At 39.8% G+C, this 16,437-nt stretch overlaps 1 protein-coding gene across 1 annotated transcript in view; it reads left to right on the forward strand.

Annotated features, from left to right (window-relative positions):
• spns2 (spinster homolog 2 (Drosophila)) overlaps positions 1-16,437 on the forward strand; it is a 114,891-nt gene that overhangs the window by 70,428 nt on the left and 28,026 nt on the right. Inside the window, exons 4-6 of the mRNA XM_036580444.1 lie at positions 1,977-2,128; positions 10,712-10,778; positions 15,906-16,048. Of these exons, the coding sequence (XP_036436337.1) occupies positions 1,977-2,128; positions 10,712-10,778; positions 15,906-16,048 (362 nt within the window). The remainder of the gene's footprint in view (positions 1-1,976; positions 2,129-10,711; positions 10,779-15,905; positions 16,049-16,437) is intronic.

Genomic DNA, 16,437 nt, shown 5'->3' on the forward strand with positions numbered 1-16,437 from the left:
TGTATAGTGTATTGTATATTAAATTTGTATACTGTATAGTAACAACAATACACAGCGCTTACAGTGGCCCTGTATGAGTGACTGACTGAGTGAATGAGTGTGTATGAGAGTGAGTGAATGAGTATGTTAGTGACTGAATGAGAGAGTATGTGAGTGTGTGAGAGAATTGCGAGCCAGGTCCATGCAGTGCTTTGTATCTTTTGTATTTTTATATCTGTATTTTTTTGCCTTTTTTGTACATTACAAAATGTATTTAATACGTACATTTTAGATGCCTATAATTTTATTTATTACATTTTATTTATGCCACTGCATAGAAATCCCTTCTTTGATCATCATTTAAAGGTGTTATTCTCTCTCTGTCACACACACACACACACACACACACACACACAGACACACAGACACACACACACGAGCGTCACTCATTAGCATCTACAGGAAGCAGCAGCTGGCTTCCCAGGTAGCCACATGAACCGACCCAAGAGACATTACACAAACCCGGACACACACACACACATACAGTGACACACACTCACTCACTCTCTCCATCACACACTAATCTGATTATGTGCCACTCCTCAGGAGAATTCCCATACTGGCAACATTCACTATAGCACTGTCAAATGAACATCAGCATCCAACACTAGCTATGAATAACTGTAAATGAGCGTATTTACGTTTGTACTTTTTGCTTCTTTAAGACCATAACAGTAAAGTGGCAAAAAGTTCTGCAGTTCAAACTGCTTTTCTCCATGAGCACCGTTGTTGCATGATATGTAAAGAATGTATCCTAACAAAGCCGAAATGTTGTAAACCCTCCATTTGGCCCTTTGTAAATGTAAAAATCCTTTTTAAAAGCATCTGGCTTCTGACTGCCTCGTGGCCACTTCCCATAGAATTACAAGTAAAATGTGCGCCGGTAGTCGAGGAAAAAAATGGACATAGAGGAAGCTGAATGCAAAGAGGGTGGGGCCATAGGGTGTAGGGAAATCTGCCTCTCGAAGGATCCATATATACTGACCCATATTTAAGCCAGCTCACACTCATATTCGGGCCCACGCACATACGCTTCAACAATGTCTCCACATGGATGGCTATATGTGTACCCCACCTAGTCTAGTTCCCTTTCTGGGAAGGGCTCTTTTAGTTTCCTTCCCCTTGTTCTAACCATTAAACCAGCACTCTTGGGTCAGAGTGCATTGTCCACATGTTACCAGGGCTAAATGAATTTCTCCTTTTCCAGGACCACAGCTAAATGCTAATTCAAGGCCTATTGTTATAAACCACATCCCCTATGAATATATAGTCTCCTAATAGCAAGGCCATACAAAAAGGTCATCTTCCTTTCATTCTGCATTCAGCTTTTTTAACTAATCTGTGTATTCTTGGGAAATCCACACCCAGCAGTTTCGTTACCTTCAACAGAAGAGAACAGATTTATGAAGGAGTGTTGCTGAATAAGCTGGATAGGTCTTCTGGGCAAGGGTGGGAGTAGTGATCTATTTTTGGAAAATGAAAAGTCTCTTTCATTATCATCACTTACTGGCGTTTCAGAATTAACAGAAGAAACATATCTTAAAGGTGTCAAATATTCAAAAATAGAAAAAAGAGAAATGAGTCATGTTACCAGTGCTAATCATTCACAGCACAATGATTAGCACTGGTAACATGACTCAAAACAACAGTGAAGGAGACTCATAATGGACTCTGTATTGTAAAGCCTCATATCTCTGCAACTGTATCTTTATAGAAGAAGCTTTAATGTGTTAATTTAACATTAAGGATTTGCCTTTCAAAATTTCTGCTGGTCCATGTTCATAGTAAACCAGCGTGTTGGCAAATGGTAAAAATAACAACGATGATACATATTTTAGAGAATCCAAATGATAAGCTTCTATATAGCTATATTCTATATGTCTAAATCCTTATGCTACTTTCTCCTTTCTGACCCCATGATCTGTCTCTTCCCTCAGTACTATTGGTTGTTTGTGCTGTCCAGAGGCCTAGTGGGCATCGGAGAGTCCAGCTACTCCTCTATCTCTCCCACCATCATCGGTGACCTGTTCACCAGCAACAAGAGGACCATTATGCTCTCTGTCTTCTACCTGGCCATTCCACTGGGAAGGTAAGCTTCATCTTCACTAAATAGTATCAAAAAGTTTCTATGGAAGCTTTGTGCTCTTACATAGAACGTATATAAGAACTTAACTCTGTCAGGCATGTCTTTTCAACATTGTCAAGGAAGCAACATGCACCGTGACGAAAAAGCACTGCTTTAGCTTGCGATTTCTGCTGAGTGCCACAAAAAGCACCATATGTCATCACAGGTGACCAGTCAGTATCGAAGATGTGTGCTCTCTAGTTATCAATGGAGACAAAAATAGCTTTGGCTGTTTAAACTCCTGGGGCTGTGCGACACTTAGCACAAAGAAGAACTGAAAAAGAAGTTTTCAATTTATTTATTTTGAAGTGTTTATGACTTGTCTTGGTCGAACATGCTCTCTTAAATTGGATTCTTCTGTTTATCTAGTTGTCACTTTATAGTCAAGAAAGGAGCACTGGAGGTAGGCACTGCAGTACACATTGAACTTTCCAACCAATGCTGATGGGAAGTGTTTAATTCATGCTATTCACGAAACTTCAACTGATTTAACAGGACTGCCATGTAGAGAACCTGAGGCTGTTTTAGCGACTGTTTTCCATTCTAGACCTGGAGTAGAAGTCCAGGTGGGCTAAAGCCGATTATGACTGTAAGGTTCAAGCTAAAGTTGAGTAGAATACTGAATTGTAATACTCTTTTGCACCTGTAATATAAAATCAATTATTGTGGACTACAAAAGTGCAGAAAAACTGCTGATTCAAAAACACCTGCCCATTGGCTTCTGTTATAAAGGCAGTCTGTTCATTCCAAGTTCAGGGAAAAGTGTCTTTTAGGGACCTTAATGGGATCAAACCATATTGCCCCATTCTCTTTCTTTTAGTAAAGAGAGAGAAAAGCTAATGTTAAAAGTAATGGCAACAATGGACACAAGGCTGCCACTTGCCTTGCCTTGGAAAGGTCATACAAAGCATAAAAAAGGGACTTTGAAAACATATCCAAGTTTCAAACTGTTATGACTTATCAAGGCCTCCATGGTACTTTATCACAGTTCCAGTTTTCAGTTTGTGCCAGAATAGTTTTAAAAGGTAGGCCATTTTGAAAGTAGTGGGCCTGTGCAAATTGAGGCTTTTGACAGCAACATTATCTGCACAACCATCTCAGCTCAGTAAAGGTCAGATCTGCAGTGGCATGCGGACCTTTTTATGTGGTCCCAGCCATGGACCAGAAGGCAGAAAGATAGGCAGGATGAGCAAAATAGAGATGGACACACGTGGATGGTTTTGTTAGTAAGAAGACTCAAAACCCTTATTCTCAGTCACTTATGAAAAGCGCTACCATTTTTCTTCTGTTCACTGAGATGGAAAAAGATGAGCACGAAGATGAAAGATGGAAAAACAAACACAGAAGGGGCGATAAAAAATGGATGTGTGCGGTGGGTGTATTCTTACTTGCCGTGAAAACTCCCCACAGTGCATTGTGGCTGAGCCGTTTCCCGAGCTATATGGGGTTGTTTTGCTCCAGGCCCAAAACCCATAGGAGGGTGAGAGATAAGACCCAGCAAATGACAACCACACATACTGCAACATTCATAACACTGCTATGTTCTCAACCTTAGACAACACAAGACAAGTGGGAATCAAGAGATCATGCATTCGCAAATGTTCAAGCCATGAAGTCAAAGATTAAAACTCTACTGGAGCTGGATTAGTTTGAATGGATTTTTCCAAATTTTAAAACAAAGAAACTATTCATTTAAATGGCTATGAATAAACTGCTTGAAGCCTGAAATATTGTTTTAGTTTTGAGAAAAGCTTTTGGCCTAAAACATATTTTATTAAATACATTCATAGTGGAGAGGTACATGCAAAGTGCTGAAAGGCAAAATAGTCCCCAAAAACAGGTTTAACACTTTCTCTCAACATTTTTACACCATTTTCCACATTATATAAAAAACTCAGACGACGTGTGTAGGTTCACTGGTAATTTTAGACAGTAAATACAATGGATATATTTGCATTGTAGACATTGTAACCCCCGGTTCCTATCACCACCACCAAAAAGAAATCAGTCACCAAGCCAGTAAGTTCCTCTACAATGCACCATTTCACATCAGGCCACTCTGATTTTGTTGACATCTCAATGATTGAACTATAAATAAATTAAGAAAAATTGGTAGAATTCCTCAAATCTTTAGTTGATAACCTTAGCTACCTAAAAACTAAGATTTTAATCCAGTATGAATCTGCACTGCTTGTAGTTTTTACAAGTCTACAACGTCTATTCAAATATCTGGCCATGGCAGTTTTTGCAGCATAGCTGCTAATAGTATTGATGAAAGACCGACTGCAGTTGAAGAAAAGGTCAGGAAGAAGAAATGGACGGCACATGAGGGTTACGGTATGCAAAGGCCCAGAAGGTTCAGAGCTAACAAAGCGCTCGTCAGCCGAAACAATAAGTGGCCAATGATTGGAACCCCGAACACTGCCGCCTCGCTTCCTGTTCCAGGCACCGATTGTTTATCTGCGGCCAGTTGTTATGACCGTTTCCAGGAAGTGAACTCAGGCTTAAGCGCGAGCCCCATCAGGAAATGGATTCCCCTCATGAGAGGGAAAACTTCTTTCGGGCCAGTTAATCTCTCCGGAGAGAGTCTGTGAGGTCAAGAGTGACAGTGCTCGTATGGATTGAACAGAACTGATGCTTCAAGGCCCAGAACTGACTTACTATTTCCACCTTCTTCCAGTATCTGTCTCTGTCACTTACACTTTCTCTTCTTCTCTTCCTCTGTGGCCTTTTTCTCGGCTAGGTTAGTCACTATTCACTCAGTCAGTAGGCGTATCACATGTTGTCTGGACGCTTGAGCTTTATTTTTGGAAAGGGAGCAAGACGATAAGCCAGCGTTTTTGGTGTCATGCATTTGCTACTACTGTTTTTTAACATACTTTTAGCCATTTTTATAGATCACAGTATGTCATACAGTGTCCGAAACAACACAGATTACTTAACAACTCAAACAGATCGCAAAGATTAACAACTAACTTTGGGCACCAAGTGTGTCTTGGTTAAGCGACTACATTTGAGGAAAGGCGAAAGAAAGTGTAAATTTAACTTGTCACCAAGTATTACATTAACACAGCCTGTGCACACAATTATGCCCACAGTTCCATTGTGGGGCATGTTGGGGCCTGGCTGTCTGTTACACCATTTGCCAGATCTGGGCGGTTAATTGTCAACAATGAGGTTTACCTGCATTGAGCCTGGTTGTCGCCCTGTGCCTGAGAACACGGGAAGCATGGGTGAGATGGAATGTTCCAACCCGAATGGAATGAAATAAAAAACACTGCTGCAAAATAACAAGGCCAACAGGTTATCAAATGCTGTTTGAGTTTAGTGTTTTTCAGTGAGCCACCATATTATTCTGTTCCCTTAAAACAGTATTCTTCAAAATACAAAGTGTCAAAAAGGGTTCTACGTTTGGGTTTCTAAAGAGCTTTTCAATGGATGGTTCTTTTAAAAAGTTGAAATCACTTAAGTGAAAAGTTTGGTATCATTTTATACGCTGGTTCATTATTTAGTGTTTAAGTTCTTATTAACTAAGTGGGAAGTTATTGAACGTTGCCATAGTAGTTCTTCAATACCAGGTTGACTAAAGTTTATGTTAGGTACCAAACTTACCATACATGTAAATGAGTTCTTAACTTAAGCTTAAATTAGTAATAAGTAGTATATCAGTTCTCCATCACATTCTCTTCTGTATAATGAATTGCAATGTGAAGAAAAGTGTAGTAATTTAGAAATCAATCTTTAACCAATCAATCTTTAACTACATGTTTCAAGACCAACTACTGTGCTGAAATAAGTGTATAGTCTGGGTAACCAGTGTTGAACCTCTGCGATTGGTATACAGTCTAGGACTAAGCATAATCCCCTTTTGAGAGACCGACCCTTGGTATTATCCAAATGTCTATTGATTTACACAGTTCTTATTTTAAGATTATTGAGATATTCCTTACTGATATGGCAATATTTCTTTGTGACTGAACAAATAAACTGGAAATCAGAGCCATTAACCATACAAACACATAATTTAACTGCCAGTAATTATTTAAAAGCTAGTAATCACTGACAACCTGTTATGATACTAGAGTGGTAATTATCAGTACCTGTAGGTATGTTAGATAACTGTTCTCTCCATACTGCTGTTAAATTGGGAGTCCACTAGTTCACATTTACTAGAAGCTTTATATAGTTAACACATAATGCTTGGTTAAATGCAACTTAGAGATTAATTAAGGAATCTGTAAACATGTAGTTACCACAGTGGTTGAAGATTACTCAAGGTTACTAAGATCATTTATTATAGGTGTAGAAGAACTTAATGAATAAGTAATATCAAGTAACACTTGATCATATCATATTGGTATCAGCAGATCTTTAATCAAAAATGATTGGACAGATATTTAAATTTGACCGATCATCCAAACCTGTATTTGATGACGCATTGATTGTTTTTGACGCATTGATTGTTTTGACAGAATTAAAAAATGTCTCCATTTTATTCATTTTCCTGCATTTGTAACCCCACAGAAATAATACAGTTGCAAAAGGTTGGGAACCCCAGTCAAATGTTTTAAAGTGAAAAGAAGTATACACCCTCTACAGAGAACAAATTTATGCACACTTTAGTATACAATTACTGTTTATTTGCTGAATTTAACATATTGGGGAAAAAACAAAAGAAAAACATAAAACATGACGTGCAAAAGTTATAGCACATTTTATATATTGTTTTATTTTTTCCAATATGTTAAAATATGAAACTATTTAAGTTTGTTCCCTGTAGCCACTGTGTTATTTCCACTTCAACAAAACATGTATTTTTACAGGCATATGACTATTTCTCCAGGTCGATTAGTCCCAATTTCAGCATTTTATGCATGTTTATGTATCGCATCGCCAGATACATACATGAAAAATATTAAATATCAGCATCGGCACATAATCCCCATATTGATGCATCCATAGATTGCTTGATTACAAAAGAAACGTGCTAATACAAGACTATTGATGTCAGTGTCTGTACAGCATGCTATTCTTTATCTGCGTTTCTGATCATAATTGCTCTTAAGCACATTTGTCAGTAGAAACATCAAGGTTATTCCATCAGTGAGGCATATGTGCCTTCAGGGGCTTCGTTTGCCTTGTTCTCCTCTACAGGTCTCCAAATGGTGTCTAAATCCCTTTAGTCCTTCAGGAGCTATGATGTTATCTGTCGTCTCTATGAATCGGCACAACGAGGAATGTTCTGGAACAGCTTCGGCTAAACTCGCCAGACCTTTCAGACACAAGACAAATGAAGTTTGTGGAATGCGACGCTCTTCCTGTTTTAATATTATACTGCTATATTATCAAAGCGAGTCCTCATATTTCTTTGGTGGTCGGACTCTTTGGCTCCTGCAGATAAATGTGTGTCCTAATATATTTCAACGTTATCATAAGTCAGCTGGAGAATGTTTGTTCTGATCGTAGTGAAGGTATTTATCTCTGTGCCATAAAAACACACTTGCCCTAATGGCTGAAAGACCATCTCCAATTTGTCATAATCATAAATCTTCATGGTTACGATAACACTGAGGAGCTTTTTCAGTAGCCGGAGGGTACGGTGACCATTCAGAAATGTCCTTTGTAATTTCTTGCAACCTCTGTTTGGTATTCATGAAGTTCTTTTTCATACAATGATGTGAAGGTCCAAGGACATCAGAGAGTAAATGAGAGTCAGAGACAATGAGAATGAGTCACATACCGAGGGAAGGAGATTGAACTAGACTGGGATCACTAGGCATCAAAATGGAAATCTGATAGCAATCTGATACAAAAGGAACAGTGTCGCTCGAAAAAGGGTTCTCCTCGTTTTCATTTCCCACATTTTAGAATAATAGTGAAGACATCAAAACCACAAAATAACATATATGGACTGAGGCAGGGTCCAAAAACCCTTTGCAGTATTTCAGGCAACTTCTTGAGAACCCACCTGAGATGCTTCCATCTTGTTGGCTTATAAAAATTACGTGTTACAGGGCCATTTCAGTTTTTTTAATTTATTGATCAGGATCAAATCTATTTGCCTAAACCCAATTTGGACAGCATTAGTTTTACATGGGGACGTCTGCACATCTGTAGTATTTTGAGAAATTTTGGTATTTTTAAGAAATTTTGGTATTTCTTACCAAATTACAGAGACGGGAGGGGCTACTCAATTCATGCACTGCCATCACACCAAAAAAGGTTCTATATGAAAGGCTCATTAGTCATTTAGAGTGGTTTAATGTGAAATGGTTCATTGTAGAGAAACTCACTGACTTGGATTTCTGTACAGTGGTGTTGACAGGAACCAGAGGGTTGTGATGTCTACAATGTAAATGTAGCTATTAAATTACTAGTAAACCTACACGTGTCTGAGTTTTATGCATAATGTTTATAATGACAAAATAGTGGGAAATCTGAAAAAAATGGGTTTTCACTGGGGACTGTATTGCCCTACAGCACCCTGCATGTACCCCTCCACCATGCATGCATCCATTTGAGGCCTTCTTTAGAAGCAAATTTTAAGCATTTAAGCATCCACCTGTAGATCAGAATGTCTTTAGCATTATTAATATCATACATTCAGTGAGGTGTTTTCAAACTTTATACTGACACTGACAGACAGTTTGGTTTGCTAACTTGTGTAACAATACAACACTGTCAAATAATCACTCAGACTGTCTGCAGATAGAGAGGAGTCACCGCAATCAGAGTGAGCGTGCGCATGTGTGTGTCGGTTTCCTCAGTAGTCGGGTCATAACAGAGTAATTATGAACATTATCAGACAGTAAACAGGACACAAAGCTGAGAGAGTTTGGTCTGCGTCTGAGCAGCTGTGACTCAGATTCCTCAGATATCAGCAGCCGTTGGTTCACCTTAAGTGTGTCTCAGACACTACAAGGTAAACACTCTCTAACAATGAAGAAGAATTGCCCCAGAAGAATTTTAGAGGCCCGTGCTGTTGTTATTAGAGATATTGGATTCTGCAGAACCATCAAAAATGTGTAAACAGGAAAGCTGGTGGGTGGAGCCCACAGAGACAGTAAACAAGATTTGTTTCTACAAACAGTAAAATAACCAAGCATCTTAAAAAACTGTGGGCTTTCACTGTGAGCGGCTGATATGATGATGTTATTGTGATCTATTACAAATTTGCTTCACAGTACACTTTCCTGTGTATTGTGGGTATCGTTAGTATTTTTTGAACACTGAACAACAGCATGCATCATAAAACAACACATTTGGACCAATTTTAGAGAACCTGAAAACTACAACAACCAGCATGATTGCATAAACTCTCAACTAAAAAATAGTTGATGAGTTGTCAGCCCAGTATGCTATTAACTTATTATATCAATTTATTTTACATTTATTTTTGTTGTCTTGTTCCTTTGTAATTAGGTTTCGCAGATGTTTAAAAAAAGAAAGAAAGAAATATTATGCTCTCTTGAACTCTTGATTACTATGGCTGTGGTGTCACTAGAGATCTGGTCTCCAGTGCTTAAATGGTTGCATTTGTCCTGTCGTCATATGACAAGTTCAGTCCCCAGCGATGCCACAGCTATCCTTAGCCAGGAGTACAAGACAGCAGTACTGACCTCACTCTTTCTTGGTGGGTACAATGCTGGCCAAGCGGCATCTGACATTGCATTAGCAGCAGTTTAAAAAGATGTGGTGGCAGTTCAGGTGTTAGCCTTCAACCTCCAAGCTTGGAAGTATCGTGTGATAGTGGGAGACCTAGCTAATAGGTTGGAATTGGCCAAAATTATATTGGGGAAATTAAAAAAAAAAACAGTCATATATTTTTTTCAACATTTTGTAAACATGGATTTTGCTGGTGCATTATGTCCAGTACAGCTTGTTTATAAACTTTAGAAAAACTGAATATCATGAAAACATATATCTTGTATCTTGAAGGTGCTTTCACGTATTGTGATGTGTTTTTGCCATATTGGCCACTCTTAACAACCACTAGATTTTAGCGAGGAGGAATCTAAAAGGTGGACTTTGGGTAGACGGCGTTTTTCAAGAATGTGCTGAATGTTCCATTCTGAGAGATATGGGCAGCTCACCCACCAAGTTGAGGTATTAATCATTTACGCAGCTGAAAATGACCGAAACCGACCAAAGGCCAGAGTCTGTCTCGCTCTCTCCCTAAAGAGCACTGATAAGTGCTTGAAGCCCTTCTATTGCCAGAGGTGATCGCCAGTGCAGGTCATTAGTATGCACAGTGTCTGATCTGAGAACAGCCTGCTCTCCCACAGCATGAATTTTTCACCTAGCGTGACTCTGCTCTTCTGAGAGGGCAACGAGAGAGGAATAAAGAGCAGAGGGAGAGTGACAGAATGAGGGAGAGCAGAGAGATATGAGAGAGAGAGATAGAAATGCGAATACTCTTGAAAAAGTTATTTAGGGATAACCGCTGCGCTAATCACACTGAAGTCTGTTTCAGCCTTTGACTCAAACATGAAATGTTTGTTTACTCTGTTATGTTTACATAAACATGTTTTTCTCTCTCCATTTCAGTGGTCTGGGCTACATCCTGGGATCCAGCGCTAAGGATGCTGCAGGGGACTGGCACTGGGCTCTGAGGGTAAGAGCTAGCTCTGTTTGAAGTGTGTATCTATGTATGTGTGAGAGTAAATGAGGACAAAAGTAGCGTTTTGGATATGGAGTGGTGGACCAGTGCTGAAAAAAGAACACATTCATAAATGAACACACAATACTCGAACAAGCAAACAGACTTTTGCAGACATCATTTTACATTGCTTTGCTTTATTACTATGGATTTGTCAGGCTGGGATGAACTGGTATTTTACACATCTGTAATTAGACCTGTGTTGGCGTTTGGTGGTAATTCGATATGCAGCAATAATAAGCATGCACCGTAATGCCCTTGTGGACACTTTAAAATACCACCACTGCTTTTAGTAGCCTGTTTACCCCTTGCATTTACATATGTTTAGTGTCCACGATGTATCTGGATAAACATTGGCCAGATTCTGTTTATACTTTTCATTAAAATATGTCCACAGTGTGACCAGATCAGATCCAATTGAACTTTTTCCTGTGTGAAAAGCACATCACCCCATCACGCTCCCATTACAATATGACTTAAGTGTGGTACGGACACTCTCATCGACCCAGAGTGAAAGAAAGCACTTGATTTGGGTAAAAAGCCTCGTACATCCTCGATCTTGTGTTTCCTTGCTCACCTGCTAGTCATCACATCAGAGTGAAAGAGAGGGAGTTTGTGTGAGAGTATATAGGCATATTCCTTCGAATGAAAAACAACTCCAACACAGAAAATCACTCATTAAAAGCCCGAAGTTGCACATGAAAAATCGTCCTGTCCTAACCCAACCTGAAACCCGATATTTATTCAGGTCCCATAAGGCTTGAGTCGGGTAGCAGATCTCGAACACATACACCCCCCCTCCTTCCTCACTTCCTCCTCTAAAACACCCATCTTACCCAGAGCAGACAGGTGAATCCCAAAATACTTTCTGGAAAAAGCAACAGAGCATTCATTACGCTGCGATCCTATAGAGACTGCGCTGACAGCCGAGCAAACCGCGGCACTTTAATTTAGCATTACCACCATCTCTCTGGGGTCCTACTCGCACCGGACATATCAAATATCCCCTCTAGCACTACACTTAGGTCTTAGTGCTAGCTCCCACCCCAAGATAGGCTTTCACTACTCTTCCCGATTAGGCAGGGGAAGCACAAAGATGCATTTGTTTCAGGAAATTTCTCACTACCCTTGATATATCACAGCCCCCTTCTGAAAATACCACAGTGAATAGCCACCTTCTGTGTAACGCTACCAGCCAAACGTATTTAGGCACGAGAGGAAGAGAAATAGACACTGTCCTCCACCTTCTGTGAGGACAGAGAGGAGGTGCAGAGAAGAAAGGGGAGATGCAGAGGCTGCTGAGAGTCTCAGGCTGACGAGCAGTGAAACAGGAGAAAGGAAAACTCTAACAGAGCCTTGTAAAGGCAAAAGGCCCCCAAGGAAGTACTTAGAATTCTGCTCCTTTTGCTTCATTTCATAAGTCCATTCCACCACACAAGCTGGGCCTCTTTTTCTTCTTCTTTCCTTTCCATAAACTTTAACAGGTGAATGCTAAAGTTAACAGGTGTAGTTCATTACCAACTCCTATTGTGTCTTAAGGAGCAAAAAAGCTATTATGGCTATACAGTAACCACAGTGTGTGGCCACCTCATAAAGGAAGAACTTAGGCAAAGAGCCAAATTTACACAGCTTTGTTGTCCAAATGTTGCTTTAGTTGCTCACTGGATCGGGGTGGTTAATATAGCTAACAGGAGCAGATAGCATTGCGCAAACTGCATGCCTTAGTCTCAACACATACATTTCTTAGTCTGAAATATTTATGCTTATGTGGTTTCTGCATGAGATGGAAATATCAATAAAAATGGGAAAAATTAGACAAATTTCAAGCTTCAGGATCCCACTACTGTTTTAACTAGGGTATATAATTTTTTCCCGATATTGTAGATAATCCATTGATTCTCAAAGCAGTCCTCAGTGATTTTTCATCCAACCTAACTTCTACCACATAGGAATAGAGCAAAACTGTGGACTGTCTGGGGGTCCCTGAGGACCTGTCTGAGAACCACTGGGCTTCCAGATTACATTTGGGGAATACTTCATAAATGTGATTTGTCACCAGACGCCTTTCTTAGCCATGCACTTCAGGGTTGTCTCAACTCAACAAGAGCTGTTCTCCACACGACAGTTATGTGGGCTTCGGAAGCATCGGCACCATTTTTTGTGCGGCTTGTTTTTCAAAGTTCTCATCCAAACAGAAATGCTCTGTCACATTGTTCAAGAGTAACCTTCTGCCAAAGAGACTTCTGGAGAAGAAAGGGGGGTGGGGGGTGTTTGCAAAGGGATTCGGGATTCTGAGGGCAGTTAATCATCGTCTGCATTTTAAACAAGCAGAAAAATAACAATCAGATGAGAAAGGGCTCCCTACCAGCCGTATCCTGCTTTAGAGGGGGGAAAAAACACTGTGTGCTGCTTTCCGCTTGTTTGCACCCCTCCTGAGGACGTGGCGGTCTTCCTTTAAAGAAAAGAGGAGGTAGAGAGATTGAATGTAGGACAAAATCTTTTTGGAAGATAAATAGAATGACCTGTGGAGAACTACAGAGGAGTTATGGAGGGAGAAGGCAGCCATATTTGATGTTAATCTTCTGCATGCCTAGTTCTTTGTTGTCTCTATGGACTGTAGTTGGTCCAAACGTTACCTTTAAGGGAATCTTTATGTAAATCAAATTTATACAGACTTTTACCTTAGCACAACTGTTGTCGATCAATCTAGACATTATTAGTGTCTGGATTTTTCATCTTTTGCACTCAAGTTACGAGACGAATATAGCTAATGAGTAATCATTTGTTTGTTACTCAAACAAATAGAAACATGCAAGCTACATTAATACATCTGTAAACGATTTACACTTGCCTTAAACAGTGTCAATCTCAAATGGATTTGTGGTTTCAGACTCTGTATGACATAAAAAAAATCAATCACTTTACATATACATCTTTATATTTACACACAAGGTCAAAAAAACATTGTTTACCACATCACAATATAATACAGTATATCTGTAAAGCACTGCTTGGTCGATGACTGAACCCCCGCATCCCTCATGAGGTTTTTTTTTATAGCTTGTCCACTGGATGTGATGTTGTGAATCTGCTGGGATGGCAAAACTAGAGCAGCACAATAGCAGTAGGCTTAATTGCTACATTAGCTTTGTAGCTCCAGTCCAAAACTAAAGAAGCCATCTTTGGACATCAAACATCTTCAGACATCAGTGTTTTGGCTGCTCAACTATATTTGGAGTTGTGTACACTGGATTTTTCAATGAATTATTGCTTTAACGCTGCTGTGAAGCCAAAGGGAAGAGGTGAGAGTGGACAACAGTGCTTCTGTAAAGGTCTCTGTGTTTGGGGCGTGTTAGAGTACAGGGCTAATAAACCAAAGCCTGAATTACAGCACAGACTGCAGCTCCTCATCAAAGCCCTGCAGTACACACACACACACACACACACACACACACATACACACACACACACACAGGCAAGGCAAAGGAAGCATGGCTTAATGCATCAAACAGCAGCAGTCAAGTGGATGAGACTCGCGTTCACTCTTTCTTCTCGTCCGCAGATTCATAATGCAGCAAGTGAGAGTAAACACACACACACACCAGAGCTGAGTATTAAAGTGGCATAAAATATCTGCAGGAGGATTCCATCTGACAGACAAAATTGGTTTTGCTTTCACACGGGATGGACCTCTGAGCATTGCTTCTCTGTGGACACACACCCCCACACACACCCGTATAAACACACACATTTGCACACACTCACGCATGCACACAATGCAGAGAATATTATAAAAAAAATGATAAAGAAAATAATAGCTGGTGGCCTGGTGGACTGCAGCTGCTTCCACATGGAAAGAGAGAGTGAGCGAGAGGGACAGAGAAAGAGTGTGAGAGAGAGAGTGAGTTGAGTCTATTCAACACTGCAGAGTCAAATGCATCACTGAGCTGCATCATAAGGTATGAGATGAGAGCTCTGCCAGATTTGCACAAACGCAGATTGGTCTTCAATGCGAGCGCCAATCGTTAAACTTTGCCAGTATAGAACAATAAGGGCAACAATTAGGGCAACTAAAAGTACAACAGTTAGAGATAACATGATATCACTTTCTGCACACTGATACAGTTATTGAGACCTTGAGTATCGACCAATACTGATACTGATCTGACGTTTTTCTTTAAAATCTACAGTTGGAAAAAAAATTTGAGTGCTAAATTTAGCCAAGATCAATATTTGACTATGTACAATATAAATTTTGTAGTTGGTAATTGTGACTTGTTTTAAAGATGTCATCAGTGGGTGGGTTCATATAATCAGTAGAACTGTTTAGTGGGTCGGTGATGTATGCTGAGGAAGGCCGTGTGCTGAAATGCATTTGTGCCTTTTTTGTAAAATTGAAAGAAGTAGCATTAATGAGTCAGGAGAGAAAAAAAAACACACCACAGTATGGTGTCTGGTACTGCTGCGAGTCGCCCTGTAAAGCCCGAACTAACAGTCTAAAAGTCACAGGTGTCTGGCTGGATTTCCGAAGCACAACTCACGTTGCAAAATGTTCTTTTGCATATCGCATACTATTACACATTTCCACCAAAGAGATCACCAGATCCTCAGAACTTACATAGTGTAGCTTTAACAAATGCTCGGTAAATTATACCAGTGCTGCCTTACTTCATCTTCTTTAAAATCTATTACGCTTTAAAATGTACTGTTTTTAATTGAATCACTTAAACGTGGCTATCATACTCATACTTCTCAAACAGTATACCAAACCAATAGAAATACACAGCTAACCTCACCACATAAAACAATGCAGGAGTGTGTTATTTTGGGCTAGATTTGTTAGAGGATCAGATCATATTGATCCTTTTTTCCCAACTCCAGTATCCAGCATTTTCTGTTCATATTGGTCCAACATGGATACCTGGTATTGGATCATTGCCATCTTTAGCATCTTTTCTCCTTAAATCCACAAAAACGTTTGCATAATAATGTAAATTCCTTATTATGTACATGAATGGTTATGTTGCCCATCCCTAGTTCCAGCTGGCAAGTAGCTAAAAAGCCGTTCTCTCCTGTGTGTAGGTGTCTCCCCTGTTGGGCATGACCGCTGGAGCACTTATCCTGCTCTTCGTTCCTGAACCCAAGAGAGGCAGTGTTGACCAGCCCAGCAGCCGCATGAAAACCCGCACCTCCTGGTTCTGTGACATGAAGGCCCTCGGTAAAAAGTAAGAAATCCTCCTGCTTTCTGTCTTCTTTGTGGAATTTAGAGTAGGAGAAAATAAGGCTGAAATGCAGAAGCAGTAGAGGCGGCTTGTGAAGCAGGCTTGTGATATCACACATTATTCTAGATCTGTTAAGGGGTTTTAATTACTTTCAGAAGGTATGAAAGAGAGAGAAAGAGAGAGGAAAGATGACAGAGAGAACACCCCTAAGAACACCCTTGAAACAGAAAATAGAACTGCACAATGTACACAGTTGAATGCAAAACTTTGGGAGTCCATGTTTTGTTAAATTTCATCCTTTACAGAGAACAAACTTCTGCACATTTTAATTCACAATTACTGCGTATTTGCTGAATTTAATATATTCGGGAGGAAAAAATCAACAAAACATT

Source organism: Colossoma macropomum, unplaced genomic scaffold (genome assembly GCF_904425465.1).
Source record: "Colossoma macropomum unplaced genomic scaffold, Colossoma_macropomum, whole genome shotgun sequence".
In the NCBI taxonomy this organism is placed as follows: domain Eukaryota; kingdom Metazoa; phylum Chordata; class Actinopteri; order Characiformes; family Serrasalmidae; genus Colossoma; species Colossoma macropomum.